Here is an 18,634-nt window from a genome sequence, read left to right on the forward strand (position 1 = left end):
CATGGCTGCGTTTTAGCGATTGTCACTTGATTGTCCCACAGAAGAAGAATAAGCCCCATCTGCGCAGCTGTGGCGGCCATGTGACGCTTGAAGACTTTTGAAGAAAGAAAAACGAGGTTGTTTTTTTTATTTTAATCAGGAGTTTTGCGGTTCTTCAGTTAGTTAGTAATCTACGTTTTACAATGGCGGCCGACTCTGTGAAACTCTCCAAAAATGTGCTCCGCATGAAGGTAGGTAACCGCTACCTGTTAACTTGCTAGCTGTTTGCAAACGTAATGAATCAGAATAGACGTTTAACTGAATGATAACGTTCCGGTTTTGACTGACCCTCAAAGCGTATTTGTAGTTCATGCAGAGAGGTTTGGATGCTGAGACGAAGAAGCAGCTGCAAGAAGACGAGAAAAGAATAATCAGTGATGAACATTGGTATCTGGACCTGCCGGAGCAACAAAGCAAAGAGTAACTTAACGCTTTATTTCATCTAAAAATATGACCATTTAATGTTAGTGATGGCTGACACCTGTATTCCCTTTTTAGGAGCTGCCTAGTGGAAGAGAAGAGTTTTGTTCCGTTTGAAGAGCTTCTGTTTGGCCGAATGTCCTTCAAAGGCTTCAATCCAGAAGTCGAGGTTGGGGAAAACTTTAAAGGGATAATTCAGATTTTTTTTTTAGTTTTAGTTGTACGACATCCCCATTAGCATTGCACACCATGGACTGGTGGCCAGCCAATCACAGGGCACATATAGACAACCATTCACACTCACATTCATACCTATGGACAATTTGGAGTCGCCAATTAACCTAGCATGTTTTTGGAATGTGGGAGGAAACCGGAGTACCCGGAGAAAACCCACGCATGCACGGGGAGAACATGCAAACTCCACACAGAGATGGCCGAGGGTGGAATTGAACTTCTGTGCTGTGAGGCCTGCATGCTAACCACTTGTCCGCCTGACTATACTCATTGTATAATATTGTTTATGTTGCAGCTTCACTGGTAATGAGACATTTGATGATTAGCCATACACAATGCTACTAGCCCATTCTAGTTAGCGCGTTCCAAGTACTGTTGGCTTATAAACAAGACTGCTGGAAATGGAGATGTCATAAAACGTCATATTTAAAAAAAAAAAAAAAAAAAAAATCCAAACTATCCTTTTAATGCTCCAATGCATTTTTCCTAAATGTCCTGATGTATTTATAAACCGGTGACCATATTTTTGTCTTTAATTGTGGTTGCAGAAACTGATGACGGCCATGAACCCACGCGGCACCGCGGCTAAACAGGAGGCAGACGCCAATGCCGGCCGGATGCAGACAGATGTGACGGATGAAGAGATGGCTCTCAGGTCTGTTGGCATATCTTTTATGCCTATCAAATTAAGTGTATGAAGACAAGCGATCACTCTTTGTTTTTTCAGGTACGAGAGTTTAGTGGAAAGCATGAAGAAGAAGTTTGCCCGGAAACGGGAACAAGTTGCTACAGAAGAAGATGTCAATCAAAATGTTTTGAAAACAAATAAGACAAAGAACAAAAAGTTCCTGAAGCCAAGTCTTGACTAACATCCTTTTGGTGTTTTTTTTTTAATATATATTTTTGTATAATGGACTGGTGCTGACACTAGAGGTTCAACTTCCTGTGTCAAATGTTTTAATTTTTTTGTATACATTTGCTAGTGTGACTACCAAAAAAACTTGTTAGGAGGTGTTGTCTTATTAAACACCCAGGAAGTGGTCATGTGTGTTCCTGTTCCCCCCCCCCCCTCCACGTAAACATCCCAATATTCCATAAAGGATTTATCATGGAACTCCAGCATGTCACAGACAGCCAACTTTTATTGTGGAAAGTGGACTACAGTAACGTGTGCACATGAAAGTGGACTACACAAAGGAAGATGGCAGGGGACAATGATTCAGACAAGGAAACAGCAGGGAATGTCGAGAAATGTTTTCCATGGAAGGACTTAAGCAAAGTTCTTCTTGAGGAAGTTGATGAGGCCGTTGGTGGAGGAGTCGTGAGAGTGGACTTCAGAGTCGTCTTTGAGCTCCGGTTCGATCTTCTTGGCCAGCTGTTTCCCCAGCTCCACACTAAAGGAGGGAGGGGCATGACACCACACATAACAGGTTAGTAGTACTACATAAGCCAAGATGGTGGCAGATAAACTTGCACTTACCCCCATTGGTCGTAGCTGTTGATGCCCCACATGACGCCCTGCACAAAGATTTTGTGCTCGTACATGGCTGAGAGAACAGTTCTGTCAATAACCAGCATGAAAGATTGGCGCAAATGTTCATTCAAGGCGGACGCCACTCACCGATGAGCGCTCCCAGCATGAACGGAGTCAACTTCTTGAACACGATAGAGTTGCTCGGCTTGTTCCCTTCAAACACCTTTTGAAATAAAGTGTTGTAAAAACAGATGTCGTGATGCTCGCCAGTGAAGGGAAACATTTATCAACTTGTGGTCTTACTTTGTGAGGAAGAAGACTGTCCAGAGCGGTGCCTGACAAACCTGCGGTCTCCAGCTCCTTCCGAGCCTCCTCTGATGTTTTCCCCTTCATCAGAGCCTCCGTTTGGGCCAGGAAGTTGGCCGCAAGGATCTGCAACATTCCAGGATTCATGGTAACTAATGAGTGCGTGAAAGTGGAATTGAAATGCAGCTGCTCAGTGGAGGAATCAGTATTGGTTCTCTGCTCCGTCCAAACTTCTGAAACATGGTGACCATCATGAAGATTATAGTTGGTATTCTTCAGCATGTGAAAGAATCTGCTTCTATGAAATTGACAGCGTATCGTGATCGCAGTAGTGAGACTTCGTCCTCTCCTTTTGCAACGCCCCTTTTCCACTGTCGAGTAGAAATTATTCTGTTTCATTCAACTTTTGTATGTAAACTTTATGTATTTTGTGTGACGTAGCTGTTGTATGAGACCCGATTTACATCACAGCTATAGCTCGTACTGAACAGACGACTGCCTGTAGTCTGTCACAAACTTAACTTTAAAAAGCGGACATTTAGGAGCTCAAACAGGTGGTAGGGACACAAAACTTTACTTAAAAAAATGACTTTTGCATAACAGGGCACCTGAGTGTTCCAAAAGTGAGATTACCTTTTGTGAACTGGTGCACCAATGTGTTAAAAAAAAAAAAAAAAGATTGTATTGATTTCACTTGGTGTAACGCAACTGATAAGTCAAGATCATGGTTTGTTCTGCGTGCTTGTTGGGAGGTTGAAACACACACACACATTGCGCAAAGTGTTGAACGCATTGAGACGTGTTACCTTGTGGTGAAGATTGTTCCTGATTGGATTCTGAGACTGAGCAGGAATGAGGAAGTCAGCAGGAATCATACGAGTACCTGGGAATGACACTATTCTTTAGCCTGCGAAATAAGTGAATTTTAAAATGGTGGTATGTAATATATATGTTTGAAACCTTGGTGAATGAGCTGGTAAAAGGCATGCTGGCCATTGGTCCCGGGCTCGCCCCAAACGATGGGTCCAGTGTGGTAGTTGACTCGTGTTCCCTCTTTGTTGATGTACTTCCCGTTGGACTCCATGTCTCCCTGTGGACACATCCCCACACATTGAGTAGTGATTAATTCGAGCACCAAACAAAAAGCAGCTTATCTTCATCCATTACAGTCAGCTTCTATATACAAGCATCACTGTAAAGAATACAATAGAAATGTACAGTAGTACTTGTATAACAGTTCAGATTTACCATCCAATAAGGCAGGGGTGGCCAAACCTTTTGACTCACAGGCCACATTGGCTTAAAAAAATTGGCAGTGGAGCTGTCTATTTGAAAAATGTATTTAAAAAAATGTGTTCATTTTAATGCCTAGTACCCTTGTTTGGACAAAAATTTTTCAGTTACAGTGCATCCGGAAAGTATTCACAGCGCTTCACTTATTCTACATTTTGTCATGTTACAGCCTCATTCCAAACTGAATTAAATTAATCTCTTACCTCAAAATTCTAAACAAAATACTCCATTGTGACAATGTGAAAAAAGGTTTTTTTGACATGTTTTGAATTTATTAAAAATAGAAAACAAAAAAAAAAAATCACATTTACATAAGTATTCACAGCCTTTGCCATGAAGCTCAAAATTGACCTCAGGTGCATCTTTTTTCCACTGATCATCCTTGAGATCTTTCTACAGCTTATTTGGAGTCCACCTGCAGTAAATTCAGTTGATTGGACATGATATGGAAATATAATAAGTGTCTATATAAGGTCCCACAGTTGACTGTGCATGTCAGAGCACAAACACCAAGCATGAAGTCAAAAGAACTGTCTGTAGACCTGCGAGACAGGATTGTCTTGAGGCACAAATCTGGGGAAGGATACAGAAACATTTCTGCTGCTTTGAAGGTCCCAATGAGCACAGTGGCCTCCATTATTCGTAAATGGAAGACGTTTGGAACCACCAGGACTCTTCCTAGAGCTGGCCGGCCTTCTAAACTGAGCGATCGGGGAAGAAGGGCCTTAGTCAGGGAGGTGACCAAGGACCCGATGGTCACTCTGTCAGAGCTCCAGCGTTCCTCTGTGGAGAGAGGAGAGCCTTCCAGAAGGACAACCATCTCTGCAGCAATCCACCAATCAGGCCTGTATGGTAGAGTGGCCAGACGAAAGCCACTCCTTAGTAAAAGGAACATGGCAGCCCATCTGGAATTTGCCAAAAAGCACCTGAATGACTCTCAGACCATGAGAAACAAAATTCTCTGGTCTGATGAGACAAAGATTGAACTCTTTGGTGTGAATGCCAGGCGCCATGTTTGGAGGAAACCAGGCACTGCTCATCACCAGGCCAATACCATCCCTACAGTGAAGCATGGTGGTGGCAGCATCATGCTGTGGGGATGTTTTTCCAGCAGCAGGAACTGGCAGACTAGTCAGGAAAGAAGAAAAAATGAATGCAGCAATATATAGAGATATCCTGGATGAAAACCTGCTCCAGAGCGCTCTTGACCTCAGTAGACTGGTCATGTACCTTGACCATATAGACAGTAGACATTAGCACACAGCCATGATCTCAAAAGATTGGCTTCAGAACCACTCCGTGAATGTCCTGGAGTGGCCCAGCCAGAGTCCAGACTTGAATTCGATCGAACATCTCTGGAGAGATCTGAAAATGGCTGTGCACAGACGTCTCCCATCCAACCTGATGGAGCTTGAGACTTATTGCAAAGAAGAATGGGCAAAACTGCCTAAAGATAGGTGTGCTAAACTTGTGGGATCATATTCAAAAAGACTTGAGGCTGTAAGCAATTACAGCCAAAGGTGGATCAACAAAGTATTAAGCAAAGGCTGTGAATACTTATGTAAATGTGATTTTTTTGTTTTCTATTTTTAATAAATTCAAAACATGTCAAAAAAACCTTTTTTCACATTGTCATAATGGAGTATTTTGTGTAGAATTTTGAGGTAAGAGATTAATTTATTTCAGTTTGGAATGAGGCTGGAACATGACAAAATGTAGAAAAAGTGAAGCGCTGTGAATACTTTCCGGGTGCACTGTACATTTTTTGGCAGTACAATGCTATAATTATTCATGCAAGAACTTGATTTTGGTTCTTATCAAGCAAACAATGGAAGTTGCTCGATATCATCTCCAAATTAAAACTCTGAGGAGTGTGCAACTCCTGCTTGTCTGCTGTGTTGTGGATCCCTTTACGCACAAGCTACAGATTGGTCAGAACAAGTCATGTTGCTGGCTTTCACTGTTAAAAGGTTTAAAAAAAAAAAGAAACAAACTATAAAAAAAATAGTACTCTAAAAGTGTATCTGGTAATATTGACAAGATATCCATCCGTTTTCACTTTTGTTGCAGTACACGTATGCGATGGCTCTAACCTGCTGGAAGTAGGCAGCAAAGCGGTGCATGTACTGATCGTAGGGTAGCATAGCGTGTGTCTCGGCCTGGAAGAAGTTGATGTACCAGATTCCCAGAAGTGCCAGCACGACGGGCAGGTTCTTATCCAAAGGAGTGCTGCGGAAGTGGTTGTCCTGCATGATGTGAAAAAACAAGCAAGGTGATGAATCATTTGTAAATACTACAGAGAATGATGATGATGATTGTACCATCCAGTGAGCGCCACTCAGCAGCTGCTCGAAGCCTTCAAAGCCTGAGAAAAAAAACGAAGAAATCAATAAAGTGATCAAAGATTAATACATGATAAATGACATACCGATGTGCAGTGCAATGGAAAGGCCGATTGCTGACCACAGAGAGTAACGACCTCCGACCCACTGAGGACAACATCAACAAATAAGTCAAACCTTCCCCACATACGCAAACACCCGAGCAGGCCATACTTACGTCCCAGAACTCAAACATGTTTTCCGTGTCGATCCCAAAGTCTTTGACTTTGGCCTGTGGACAATACCAGACCACACTGCCGTCACACACTGATGACAAAAAAGGCATCAATAAAAAAAACTTACCGCATTGGTGGAAAGCGCCACAAAGTGTTTCGCGACGGCACTTTTCTGAAAAACACCAAAACGAGTCAACACGGCACGGCAGTCTTATATGACACGCAGTCACATGTCACGACATTACATTGTTGGCGGCTTGGAGGAACCATTCTCTGGCCGACTCGGCGTTGGTGATGGTCTCTTGCGTGGTGAAGGTCTGACAAAAACACACAAGTTACCGGATCACACGTCAGCAAATTAAAAAAAAGCAACAAAACGCTTACCTTGGAAGCAACGATAAAGAGCGTTGTCTCTGCGTTAAGCTGAGCCAGCGTTTTGGCCAGGTGAGTTCCGTCGATGTTCGAGACGAACCACACGTTTGGTCCGCCCGCTGAGTACGGCTTCAGGGCTTCCGTCACCATCAGCGGACCCTAAAAGCAGCACCAACCAGTCAGCGCCACTGTTTTACTCACCATATGACCAAGAAGTCCACTGACCAGGTCGGACCCTCCAATGCCGATGTTGACCACGTCTGTGATGCTCTTCCCAGTGAAGCCCTTCCATTCACCACTGCGGACTTTCTGTAAGCGACAGCATCAAATCATCACTTTGTGACTCAAGGGGCCCCAAGTACCGGGCTGTGCCCCAATACCGGTCCATAGGTGGGGCTAAACTGGGCCATAATTCATTCATTTTCTACCGCTTTTTCCTCATGAGGGTCGCGGGGGTGCTGGAGCCTATCCCAGCTGTCTTTGGGCGAGAGGCGGGGTACACCCTGGACTGGTGGCCAGCCAATCACAGGGCACATATAGACAAACAACCATTCACACTCACATTCATACCTATGGACAATTTGGAGTCACCAATTAACCTAGCATGTTTTTGGAATGTGGGAGGAAACAGGAGTACCCGGAGAAAACCCACGCATGCACAGGGAGAACATGCAAACTCCACACAGAGATCTGGGCCATAATAAAAAACGTTATTATGAGAGCAGTGTTTTCTGTGTGTGTGTGTGGGGGGGGGGGGTGGTCTTTGTTCCTTCATTATGGGGGTTAAATTTAAGAGAGGTGATGCACACACTTGCATGGGTGTGAACACACACCTGCGAGAAGACTTTCATCTTGTCCAGCACACGGTTGACTTCCGGCATGACATCCTTGCCATCAACTTGGACAGGAATGTTGGAACGATTACGCAGCGCCACGTGGAGCACAGCACGACCCTACGTGGATGGACAGGCACAGAATGGAGTGAAGCATTCACGAGCAACCTGTGCCTTGTGAAGCTGGCCAGCACACCTCGGTGAAGTTGATCTTGTCTCCAGAGAACATCTTCTCACGGGCCTCCTCCACCCCTCTGGACTCTGTCTGGACTCACAAAAACAAACAGGTCCATAACATATCTAATCTGAAGACACATGACCAAGAAGTGTTGCAGTGCTATTGTGGGAACACGTTCCCACAGAGTTTCCACATTCCCGCTCGTGTCAACACTGTAGTGCAGCCGCAAAGGGCCCTTTCACAATAAGTGTTGCCAACTTCCTGTTTGTCCACATTTGTAAGACATGAGAGGAAACGATGGAGGTTACCATGGCAATCAGCATGTCCATTACTTCTTGGGTGATGAGGTTTTTGGAATAGTCGAGCAGAATGTCACCGTCGCTTGTCTCCACCTTCACGCTAACACACACACACACACACACACACACATAATAAGGATTAATTTGTAATCCAAAAGGTGACAGATTATTTTATAGTTCACTAAAAGCCTGACCAGTAATAGTTTAACATCAATAAGACGAACATTTTCCTGTATTATTACGTAAACATGTTCGCGCGTGCAGCTCTGCACGTCTCCAAGTACATTAGCGCATGCGCATAGGTTACGTCAACCTGGTCACTAACAGGTTGATGCTAAAATAAATCCCAATCTTGTCAGAAGATTGACGTTAAAACCTATTCTTTATACTTTTAAGTGTTGCATATTATCAAAAGGTAAAGGGTGCTTCTTCTCCTGTTGGTGTCCGATAATGGAATCTTGGCAGCTACGTGACTTTAGCCATCAAGCTAACGTTAGCTCGTCTCGCTCACCAAGCCGCCCGGCAGCTTTTAAAAACTCATGTTATGACGTCACACGTTAAATTCTGACATACAATGTCCCAAGGGTAATAAAATCACTGCAGGCGAAATAAATGTTAACTAATTACGGAGAGTGGCCATAATGACCTTGTGGCGCACACAGAACATGAAGCGAGAGGAAAAAGCATCACATAAATGAACCATGTTTGACATTTGATGTAATCATTGTTTTTGCCTGTCGTGCCTACCTGAACTTGCGAAACCTCTCCGGGTCTGCATCGAACATCTCCCTCATGTTCAGACTTCCGGACTGGTTTCGGTACCACTCCTCCAGCCGCTTGTAGTTGGGGTCGTTGGACAGAGACATGACGGTGCTGCTCGGCAAACGCTGGGGCCCAAACAAACGTGCGACGAAGACGACGTGCGTGTGTGTGTGTCGTTCGGGTCTGGTTCTGAGAGTCCCAGTGAGGAAAGGTGACAGCGACAAGCTAGACGTCCGAACCAATGAGCAGCCCAGGCTACGCCTCCAAATAACTAGACCAATGTCTAACCGAGACAGATAGAGCACACTCCTATTGAATCCACACCAATGAGCAGCTAGGAAACACGCCTCCTATTGAGTCCAAAATGAGCAAGGTGACCCCGCCCCCATTGCGGCCAAACCAATAAGGAGACGAGTCCCACGTGACAACACCTCCGTTGTAGTAATGTGTCAAGTAAGCCCGAATAAAAGACAAGAGGCGTTTAAATAGTGTTGATATTGTTTTACTGTGGCTAAGGAGGCGTGTACACGCCATGCTGGTTCAGAAAGTTCTCACTTATTGCATCAAACACGAGGTTCGCTTGTGTTTTTGGATGACTTTTCAATGACTAAGAGAAACTAATCATGCCAACAATGTTCTTAAAAGGTATTGGGAGTGAAAGCGCCGATGCCCACACCTACTGGAAGCTGGAAGCAGCTCAAATCAATTCTAGAACCTTCCATCACAAATGTGTCTGTAAATATTACAGGCGGCGTCTCATTGGTCACTGAAGCAGACCCTGTTACCAACAAAACAAGTCAATCATAATATCATAATCTCCTCATCACACCGATCTGGCATTGTTGTGTCAATACACACAAACAATAACAGCTGTTGCTATATTCTTGAACAATTTGTATAAGTGACCAAAATGTCTCCTGGCAATCTGATACTTGCTGCCACTTAATGTTACTTTATTGACGCTTTATTTTACTAATTAAGGGACGTTGTAGTAACGTCAAAGTCAAGGCAGTTGAAGCTAATTGAAGCATGATTATGCCAGGGAGCAAGCACATGATCATGAGAAGCAGACAATCCAACAACACTGCTGCCCCCTGTTGTTAAACTTTAGTTATGTGTGTGTCATTTTCTTGCCCCTTAAGCGCTCTAAATCGTAATTTGGGTTCAAAATATGTTGCGATTACACGGTAAATAAAAAGAGAGCACACATTTGTGTGAGAACTGTAACAACATGAAGATGAGGACAAGTGCAGACGCCAAACACGGGTTGAGTGCGAGGCTACGTGACATCTAGTAGAAAAAATACCACGTCCCGCAAATAAAGCACGAGCCTGGGCAGCTAAGAAAATCTTATCAAAGTTTAAGCTCAGAAAATGCCACATTGGAAGTGAACCAGTGCTGGTGACAAAAACGTGACATCTTTCTTCCTCATTGCTACGCCGCTACCTTGTTGTCCTTCTGAAACAAAAACAAAAGCACATTAAACATTAAATTCGAAACATGGTGACAATATTCCTGTGGATCACATGCGGCACACATCACCCTGTATGCTGATAAGTCGGCAAACTCCCGCCCAGCTTGGTTTCCACGGTATCCGCCCCTGAATCCACCCCCTTGTGGTGGAGCGAAGGAGCCACGGCTAGATGAACGAGGGCGACCTCCCCGAAAGCCTGAGGAGCCATGACCACGATAGCCTCCACGACCCCGACTGTGACGCATGGAGATGCCGAAGGTCTCCGCATTCATCCGCCTCTCCTCTGCCCAGGTCTGCCGGCGCTCTCTGCAGGCGGTATGGAGAAGAGCGAGGCACTCATTAGAAGCACATATGATATGTCTGTGAGTCACATAACCAGAAAGACGCCTACCTTGGGAACCCACCACCTCCACACTTGTCGTTGGCTTTCCTGGTGGAGGAAGATTGAAGGCAAAGTGAAATAGCGGGCAAAGACGGTCATTCGTAATAAACACATGCGTGCGTGCGTACCTGCTGTCATCACACGAAATGTTGTCAAAGAACGACTTGGACTTGTCGTAGTAGCAGTTCGGCCCGAGTGGGTCGCCCTCATCTGCATTGCTTGTGTTGTTCTGTGTGTCAACAGCAGAATCACCTTTCTCCTCGCCGTTCACCGCCGACTCTGACTTGTCATCTGCCAGCAGACAAAGATCATCATCATCATAATGATGTGCCGTTTTGGCCTTTTAGGTTCTACTTGGACTTGTGATGACCTTTCAGCTTCAGCTTGCTTTGAAACTCGCGCTCAATTTCCTCCTTGTTGAACTGGGCGTTGGCGCTCTCAAAATCAAAGTCCTTCTCAAACTTGACGGTGCCGTCGCGTCGCATGTTGAAGCGGCCCTGGCCTCGGTGCCCGCCCCCTCTGCCTCGCCGGTTAGCATGTGCTGATGGGAAAAAAGTACAAATACTGAGGACAATGCATGTGGGGCCTCTGTGAGTGGTGCTGACTAGTCTCACCCCTCCTTGTGTCCACGGCATCGTGCTGTTGACTCCTTCCTGAGGTGTGAGCCAAAGTGGGAGGGGCTATGCGGGTCTGGGCTGGGCTCCGGCGACCCAGGCTTGGGATAATAGCTCCGGTGGCCCTGGTAGTGCTCGGAGATTTTATCACCTGCTCCACACTCTGGGGACTCTTCTTCAAAGGATCTGGAGGTGGGCTGCTGCGTCCTGGAATGAAGACAAGGATGTTGAGGTGTTCTTCGTGTTTCCACTGCCACAAATGTTTGTACTTACCAACTCCAACACCTCCAAACTGGGGGGAGACCAGAGTGCCGGTGTTGAACTGGTTATAGGAAGAAAGTGGGGCACGGTTGAAGAGCCCGTAGGAAGTGGCTGATGGGAAGGCGCTGGGAAGCGCAGTGGCCGAGGACGAGGAAGTGGAGCTTATAGAAGACTTGTGGAGCAAGAGAGAGTGCAAGCTTAAGATAATTGCGATTTAAATGGTCTTCTGACCGAACCAGAGTAGAACATGCACCTGAACGATCGCCGGGTCCTGGGGGAGGGAGCTTGTGGGCTTGGGGGGCTCGCACACTGTCAGGTCCTTGATGTCACTTCCTCGGAAGATGATGTATTCAAAGGTGTCATCACGAGGTGGGATGGGCCTGTCAGTGGGCCGGTCCTCAGTACCGAAGGAACGCACTGAGACAAAACACTCATTTAGCCTTACTGGCACACATGATATAATGTCATATCTTTATACAAGATACTCATTTAGCCTTACTGGTACACATATCAAATCATATCTTGTTTAAAACAGGCTCGATAACGTCAAATGTATCGCTGCCATAATAATAATAATGTGATTGTTCATATTCTACTACAGTCTACTAAACACTAGACTAGTTTGTCAATCACTATTTACAAATCAGCAAATATAATTGTCAAATAGAGTTGCCAACTGTTGAATGTCATGCGAACATTCATAAGATTCATCAAACAACGAGAAAGTACATTGGGGTGAATCGTTTACACTTGTGACGTCATCATGACGCACAAATTATAAAGCTTGCATGTGCGCAAACTTCACTCTAACTTTCACTTTGACTAATGCAACTTCATGCTAACCTAGTTGCTAAGGCAAACTCGTTTAGTATCGAATGTGGGCGTAACGTGCGTTCAGAACATCCCAAATGAATGTCGGGTTCTTCCCACAGGAGTTAGCATGACAGCTTACAGGTACAGAGCGAAAACAGCGGCTTCTACTTTAACAAAGTGGATTCAAGTGGACTGAATACCTACTTTGAATAGCCATGAATGATAAATTAATGACTTAAAGAGATTATTGCAATAATGTGTCGATTGTAATCATAAAAATCTCGTCCATATAGCATTAGCCGACTAGCTCTCTGCTGCCAATAGTTACAACTTTAGCCGCCTTGCTAGTTTAGCTAGCTGCTACCTTTAGCTAAAGCCACAGTGGAGTTCTCGGTGTCGATGGTGTACAAGATCCCTTCGTAACGAATCTCGGCTTTGGAGATGAGGCTGATTTTACTGCCAATGTACGGTGTGCCGCCACTCATGGTGTCCCCCACAAGACGACGATTGTGATGAGAAGAAAAATGGACGAGCACTCCAAACCGGTAGATGTGCACAACTCACTCAACGGCGACCTAATTCGTCTCCGGTTGAGCTACAATAACATGGCTACCTCATCCGCCATTGAGGGGGAGGGAGGGGGAGGGGCGTTGCACGCGCAAGGGTTGATGGGAATTTGTAGTCTTTCGTGAATACATAGAGCTACAGTGGGTAGAGGAAGAAGTGCAACATGACGCGCATCATTTGTGACAGTCTAGCTGACTAATGTTTGGAAAGAGAATCAATAGAGAGACGGTTATGATAATATTAGAGTTAATGATAATACAATAATACACAAACACTTAACGGCTAACGTTCTCTGGACACCGAATCCACTTCACTCTATTTATGTAATTGAAAATACTTCCAGAAATAATTATGTCACAACTTTGTGATGTGCTAATTCTGAATTATTAATAATTTGATTTTAAAAAGCGTATCAACTGATTTACTCCATACTCGTTCTTTAAAAGCATTTTTTTTCTCTATTTCTATGGTCGAAACCGCCGCTGATCCTCCGCGCATGCGTACATTCTAAAATACGATTTGCACAACGGTCCACCATCAAAGATGGCGGGAGCCTCCGACCCACTGGAGGACATGCTCTTCAATGAAGTGGACGAGAAGGCAGTCAGCGACTTAGTTGGCTCTTTGGAATCACAACTGGGGCAACCAAACGCAACCGCCGCGTCTTATTCCGCCGGCAAAAGAGACGGAGCCCCGGCCGCCGCGAGTCACTTCTCAGGGAAAGTGCGCGACCAAGAGCCGCAACAAGGACATCTACAGGCAGCCTTAAAGCTGCAATCTTCCGCCGGAGAGCTTCTTCCTTCTTCTACCTCCTCTGGCGGGAGCGTGGCCGTAGTCAGTGGGGGGAGCAGTGTGCCAACATTCGGGCCGGCTCATTCGAGCTCCACCGTCCTCGCACCGGGAGTCCAAACTTTGAGCACCCAGCCTGCTGCCGCTAGCTTCCAGCGGGCTGCCGAACCCAGCAGGACTGCTTCTCCGGGCTTGCAAAGTTTAAACGGCAACACAGCAGCTGTCAAGTTGCAGAACTCTACTGGTGTAGCTCCCCAGGCAGCAGCGGGCGGCTCTCTTGTCATGGCTGCCAACTTCCACCCCGGATCCCAGTCCACGTCCCCCGCCACCCCCCTGCAGAGACTCCCCGGCCCGACTGTCAACATCGCTCAGAATGGACTGGATCCAAAAGGCGGGCAGCTGGTGTCTCCTGGTGGCCCCTCGCCATCTCCGGTGTTGAACCACAGCAAGATTCTGGTACCAGGTCAGCCTGCGGCTGGGAACTCTGTAATCCTGGCCAGCACTCCGCCGCCCACCCTGACCCAGTCGCCCGTCACGACCCAGTCGCCCATCACCCAACCCCAGAGCGTCGCTGGTGCGTCCACTGCTGCGGCCAAGTTGGCCGTTAACGGGCTGGGCCAGGCCGGATTGACAGTGGTGAGACCTGCAGGTGCTCCCGCGATAGCCGGGGCCGTCCAGCCGCAAAGACCCGGACTGGTGGCTGGGACAACCCGACTGGCCACCCCACAGCCCCCGTTGGCTGTCCGGCCTCAGCAGCAGGCCACCATCCAGCTGCCTCCTGGGTTCACCATGCCTGCAGGTCAGCCAGAGCCAGACATTTCTCTTATTTACTTAACCGTATTTTTATTTCAATTGACTTCACCATTTGTAAAAACAACTTTTACTATAATTTGGTTTTGCAGAGGTTTAATTCTTCAACAGTCAATGACACAGCAGACTCTGAAGTTTGATGTACCTAAACATTGGACTGTGTGTATATGTGTGTTATTGTCTATGTCAGGTATGGTTCTGGTCCGCATTGAGACGGGTCAACTGGTCATGGTCCCGCAGCAAGTTCTGGCTCAGGCGCAGGCCAAGACGCAGCAGAGTCCCACGGTGACCAACATTGCTCAGAGGCCTGCTACTCCAACCGCAACTGCCGCCATACGGGTCAGCACCGCCCCTTCGGTGAGTGGTCCACTGGAGGACTTGACTTGTGCACACACAGACTTGTTGTTAGTATATGATGTTGTTTCGTGCAGACACCAGGTACACCGCAAAACATCCGTCTGGCCACCCCCACTCAGACCAGACTTGTTCCGTCTCCTTCGTCCTCATCCACCTCGACCTCCACCTCCCCTGCTACACAGGTATGACTTGTTATTTGTTAGACATGTGTCATTGCTTGTGGTGGCCATGTTGACCTTGTCGTTTTGGGTCACAAGGCCATCACAGTCGGTCCTGGTGCTCCCGCCGTGTCCGTGATGATGACCACACCTCCGAAGGCCCCAACAGTGATAGCAGCAGAGACGGCGCCTGTTGTCAAGTCATCCACACCTCCTGTGACCGTCGCCACGCCTGCTCAGAGTGCCACACCCACCACCAGGGTGACTGTGGTGTCCCAGGTCTGTCTATCCATCATGGTTTTTCTTGATGGACTGCAGTTATAAATTTGTCACAATGTCAGCTGTCATCGTTATAGTCCAAAGACTTTTACTGCATCAACAGGAAATGCAAGAAAATGTGAAGAAATGCAAGAACTTCCTGGCTATGCTCATCAAGTTGGCATCCAACAACTCACCCTCCCCCGACACATCCAAGAATGTCAAAGCTTTGGTCCAGGATCTCCTTGTAAGTTGAGCGCATTCTGGAACTCTTATTGTGTGGGTGTCTCGGTTCATGGTTGTGATTGGGGGTATTTGTTCAGGATGCAAAGATCGAGCCTGAGGAGTTCACCAGTCGTTTGCAGGCAGAGCTCAAGTCCTCACCACAGCCCTACCTCATCCCCTTCCTCAAGGTACCACCTGTGGTCCAATGCCCTTGTGGCTTTTCTTGACTGGGGTTGTCAACTCTAATCCATCAATAATCTATCCGTGCTGTAATCCCGAAATGTCTTTGGTCCTCAGAAAACACTTCCCGCTTTACGTCAGTCATTACTCAGCAGTCAGCAGTCTCTGACCACGCCCGCAGCATGTGTCCCGCCTCCTGTTGCCCCTGTCGCTGGGACTACTGCCACCATCCGGCCACGGTTACCCATCAGCCCCACTGCTGGCAGCATCCGAATGAATACCCCGCTCACTAGCACAACTCTGGTACCAAGACAATTTTATGAACACTCCTTAGGACCTCTCCTTGCATCCTTGTTAATACTGTACCTCTAAGCCACAAGTGTCCACTTCTTGTTTTTCAGGCTGCGGGCCGAGCAGGCGTCCAGACGCTCCAGGCTCGTCCGTCGATGGTGGTAGGTCAGACCATCAGACCTCAAGGTGAGTCCTGCCGGGCCCTCCTCCGACCACCAGATGTGTCTAGAACCTGAAACCTCTGGTATGATATTTGGCTTCTCCACAGGCACAATCATCCGAGGGCCTGCCGGCATCGTTGGCAAGAATGTTGTAAACTTGGCAGCGCAAGCCAATCAGAAGAAAGTGGGCGACCCGGGGGGTGGGACTTTCAGGTGAAATACTATTAACTATTAACCTCATTAGTCTGTTTTTACAGTAGGATTAAAAGAGAATGCATTCACCCCACACCACATCATTTGAGCAGAATGAGTTGTTCCTGGGTCACCATGGCAACGATATAGTTTGGCATCCAACTAGTTTTTAGGTTAACATGTCTACCAACCTTGGACTCATGCAGGGATGATGACGACATTAATGACGTAGCATCGATGGCCGGCGTCAACCTCAGCGAGGAGAACGCTCGTATCCTTGCCACCAGCTCAGAACTCGTCGGCACCAAAATCCGCTCCTGTAAGGACGAGTCCTTTCTGCCTGCCGGCCTCCTGCACCGCCGCATCTTGGACACAGGTAACGGGTCAAGAGTCACATGAGTGCACACACTCATCGGGTGAACTGTTCTGGAAGCTTCTGTTGTGCTTCCACAGCCAGGAAGCTGGGTGTGAGTGAGGTGCCGCTGGAAGTGGTCAACTTGGTGTCGCATGCCACACAGTCCCGACTGCGCTCGGTTCTGGAGAAGGTCTCCATGGTAGCTCAGCACCGAGCAGACGGGATCAAGGTAAGAGCAGAAGGGATTCTAAAGTGGCCTGTGTCTATTAGACTGGTATACTTCAACATCACATTTTTGTTTTTTGTCATCAGGACGAAGATCATCACGAACAAACATCAGATGTTCGCTCTCAGCTTCGTTTCTTTGAGCAATTGGAGCGTCTCGAGAAGCAGAGAAAGGACGAGCAAGAGCGGGAAATTCTGCTGAAGGCTGCCAAGGTACTAATCTGACTGACCAATCTGTGTTTGCAACACTTGTCAGCACTAAAGTGACCGTTTGTGTTTCTCTTTCAGAGTCGTGCCAGACAAGAAGATCCTGAGCAGGCTCGCCTGAAGCAGAAGGCCAAAGAGGTTTGTATTCATGTGGTTCATCCGCACAAAGTTTTAAACAAGCGGCATGAATTAAAGCTAGCTGATCAGCAGGGATTCTGTATCCACCCAGAACCTCACTTTTGTTGTCCTGTAACAGATGCAGCAACAAGAATTGGCTCAGATGCGACAACGAGATGCCAACCTTACGGCGTTGGCCGCTATCGGACCTCGGAAGAAACGCAAGCTGGACTCGCCCGGCCGCACCGCGGCCAGCACAGAGGTAGTGCTCATCTGTGTTGTCTAAGAGGAAAGAATGCTTCCTGGTGGTGTGTTGGAACCTACTCATGAGTTAATATTTTATCGTATTGATTCAGATGGCCTCAGGTGGAAGCCCTGCCTCATCCCGCCAGCAGCTGCGTCAGCGCATCACCAGAGTCAACCTCAGGGACTTGATCGTGTGTCTCGAGCAGGACGGCAGCACGGCGCGCTCGCTGATGCTTTACAAGGCACTGCTCAAGTGAGGTGTACTTCTTGGCCCCTCCCCACATGGGGCCCATGCTCCATAAAGAACCTTCCCGCTCCACATGTCACGCCACCAAAAGTGACAGCGGCAACGTGTGTTCACTTTGGGACATGGTAACGTGAGGTCACCATGTGACCACGTCTGATGAGGATTGCGACACATCTTATCAGCTTAACATCAAGCTAACATCAGCTTTATTTTTTTGAAGCTGCACAAATACAGCAAAAACAGCTCTGATTGTTGTCGTCTTGGACCTTGTGGCAGCCATCTTGGGAACACTTCTACTAAACATAGTTTCATAACACTAACATGCAGTGGATTTGCTCCGACATTGTGTTTGCTGATGAACTCATTGATCATGAATTAATTCATATTTCGCATACATATACGAAGCTAAGATGCTCTAGTGGAGACACTTGTATTGGGACCCTATTCAGCAAGGATTCTGATTCGAGTTGAAGTGATTCTTAAAGTGGACGTCAATGCCCCATTCCGGAAGCTACCTGCCTGCTCTCCCCTCAATGATGCAACATGTCACAGTGCAAAGACTTTGTGACTTTTTCTCGTAGTGCAAAATGCAGTTTTTCTTCACTTTTTAATACTTTTTGGAGGTTTTTAATGCTTTAAATGTTTGTTTTTGACGAGCGCACCGGTCGGTCCACATGAACTTTTACGATTATTTATATTTCCTACATTCTGTACTCAATCATGGAATTTTACACGTTTGTACCTTTACTAAAATGAAATAAAGATATGTCAAACGAGCGCTGATGGTAAGTGACTAACATGGTGAGATTTCATCCCTTTTTTGTGGTGAAATGTAAAGCATAATGATAAAATAAACGATTTTTATTTTCTTATGCAAGACGCCAGGGTGGACTGTCTCTTTAAATCTTTGAAAAGGCCAGAGCGCGCCGCCACTCTGA

At 46.7% G+C, this 18,634-nt stretch overlaps 4 protein-coding genes across 5 annotated transcripts; 2 read left to right on the forward strand and 2 right to left on the reverse strand.

Moving 5' to 3' along the window:
• The first annotated feature begins 60 nt into the window (after positions 1 to 60).
• Positions 61 to 3,833, forward strand: mphosph6 (M-phase phosphoprotein 6). Its single transcript, XM_058075488.2, has 5 exons — positions 61 to 230; positions 347 to 459; positions 538 to 628; positions 1,242 to 1,348; positions 1,421 to 3,833. Exons 1-5 carry the CDS (start codon positions 183 to 185, stop codon positions 1,560 to 1,562), a joined length of 501 nt encoding a protein of 166 aa, XP_057931471.2. The 5' UTR covers positions 61 to 182; the 3' UTR covers positions 1,563 to 3,833.
• gpia (glucose-6-phosphate isomerase a) lies at positions 1,818 to 9,079 on the reverse strand. The gene is made up of 18 exons (XM_058075484.2): positions 8,753 to 9,079; positions 8,015 to 8,105; positions 7,725 to 7,793; positions 7,529 to 7,648; positions 6,921 to 7,004; positions 6,708 to 6,854; positions 6,569 to 6,640; positions 6,451 to 6,495; positions 6,326 to 6,379; positions 6,195 to 6,255; positions 6,088 to 6,131; positions 5,860 to 6,012; positions 3,434 to 3,563; positions 3,280 to 3,356; positions 2,471 to 2,599; positions 2,315 to 2,390; positions 2,174 to 2,240; positions 1,818 to 2,087 (listed from the first exon to the last, which is right to left on the reverse strand). The coding sequence occupies exons 1-18, from the start codon at positions 8,869 to 8,871 to the stop codon at positions 1,964 to 1,966; spliced, it is 1,662 nt and encodes a 553-aa protein (XP_057931467.2). The 5' UTR covers positions 8,872 to 9,079; the 3' UTR covers positions 1,818 to 1,963.
• Positions 9,080 to 9,253: 174 nt separating this feature from the next.
• lsm14aa (LSM14A mRNA processing body assembly factor a) lies at positions 9,254 to 12,960 on the reverse strand. 2 transcript variants are annotated; one of them, XM_058076214.2, is made up of 9 exons: positions 12,676 to 12,960; positions 11,752 to 11,915; positions 11,511 to 11,670; positions 11,238 to 11,444; positions 10,994 to 11,164; positions 10,752 to 10,914; positions 10,633 to 10,671; positions 10,310 to 10,547; positions 9,254 to 10,222 (listed from the first exon to the last, which is right to left on the reverse strand). In XM_058076214.2, the coding sequence occupies exons 1-9, from the start codon at positions 12,794 to 12,796 to the stop codon at positions 10,202 to 10,204; spliced, it is 1,284 nt and encodes a 427-aa protein (XP_057932197.2). In that variant the 5' UTR covers positions 12,797 to 12,960; the 3' UTR covers positions 9,254 to 10,201. The 2 variants fall into 2 exon arrangements, with proteins under 2 accessions (XP_057932197.2, XP_057932196.2); XM_058076213.2 differs by having other exon boundaries at positions 9,254 to 10,225.
• Positions 12,961 to 13,050: 90 nt separating this feature from the next.
• On the forward strand, positions 13,051 to 18,473 carry LOC131131473 (transcription initiation factor TFIID subunit 4-like). Its single transcript, XM_058076212.2, has 15 exons — positions 13,051 to 14,466; positions 14,668 to 14,834; positions 14,909 to 15,016; positions 15,092 to 15,271; positions 15,375 to 15,497; positions 15,574 to 15,663; positions 15,773 to 15,958; positions 16,057 to 16,132; positions 16,215 to 16,320; positions 16,506 to 16,675; positions 16,753 to 16,883; positions 16,967 to 17,092; positions 17,168 to 17,224; positions 17,343 to 17,465; positions 17,560 to 18,473. The coding sequence occupies exons 1-15, from the start codon at positions 13,422 to 13,424 to the stop codon at positions 17,704 to 17,706; spliced, it is 2,835 nt and encodes a 944-aa protein (XP_057932195.2). The 5' UTR covers positions 13,051 to 13,421; the 3' UTR covers positions 17,707 to 18,473.
• The last annotated feature ends 161 nt before the right edge of the window (positions 18,474 to 18,634 follow it).

This window comes from Doryrhamphus excisus, linkage group LG1, assembly GCF_037039965.1.
Source record: "Doryrhamphus excisus strain RoL-2023G ecotype Guam linkage group LG1, RoL_Dexc_Guam_v1.1, whole genome shotgun sequence".
Taxonomy (NCBI): Eukaryota; Metazoa; Chordata; class Actinopteri; order Syngnathiformes; family Syngnathidae; genus Doryrhamphus; species Doryrhamphus excisus.

Coding starts and splice junctions, on each gene's coding strand:
- lsm14aa (XM_058076213.2), bottom strand. CDS start 12,796: ATGAGTGGCGGCACACCGTACATTGGCAGTAAAATCAGCCTCATCTCC. Junction 11,165..11,237: donor TGCCGTGGACACAAGGAGGG/GTGAGACTAGTC, acceptor TTTTCCCATCAG/CACATGCTAACCGGCGAGGC. Junction 10,915..10,993: donor AAGCAAGCTGAAGCTGAAAG/GTCATCACAAGT, acceptor GTCTGCTGGCAG/ATGACAAGTCAGAGTCGGCG.
- LOC131131473 (XM_058076212.2), top strand. CDS start 13,422: ATGGCGGGAGCCTCCGACCCACTGGAGGACATGCTCTTCAATGAAGTG. Junction 15,272..15,374: donor GGGTGACTGTGGTGTCCCAG/GTCTGTCTATCC, acceptor CTGCATCAACAG/GAAATGCAAGAAAATGTGAA. Junction 17,225..17,342: donor TGAAGCAGAAGGCCAAAGAG/GTTTGTATTCAT, acceptor GTCCTGTAACAG/ATGCAGCAACAAGAATTGGC.
- gpia (XM_058075484.2), bottom strand. CDS start 8,871: ATGTCTCTGTCCAACGACCCCAACTACAAGCGGCTGGAGGAGTGGTAC. Junction 7,649..7,724: donor ACAAGATCAACTTCACCGAG/GTGTGCTGGCCA, acceptor CCATCCACGTAG/GGTCGTGCTGTGCTCCACGT. Junction 6,855..6,920: donor GCATTGGAGGGTCCGACCTG/GTCAGTGGACTT, acceptor TGCTGCTTTTAG/GGTCCGCTGATGGTGACGGA.
- mphosph6 (XM_058075488.2), top strand. CDS start 183: ATGGCGGCCGACTCTGTGAAACTCTCCAAAAATGTGCTCCGCATGAAG. Junction 460..537: donor CCGGAGCAACAAAGCAAAGA/GTAACTTAACGC, acceptor TTCCCTTTTTAG/GAGCTGCCTAGTGGAAGAGA. Junction 1,349..1,420: donor GATGAAGAGATGGCTCTCAG/GTCTGTTGGCAT, acceptor TTGTTTTTTCAG/GTACGAGAGTTTAGTGGAAA.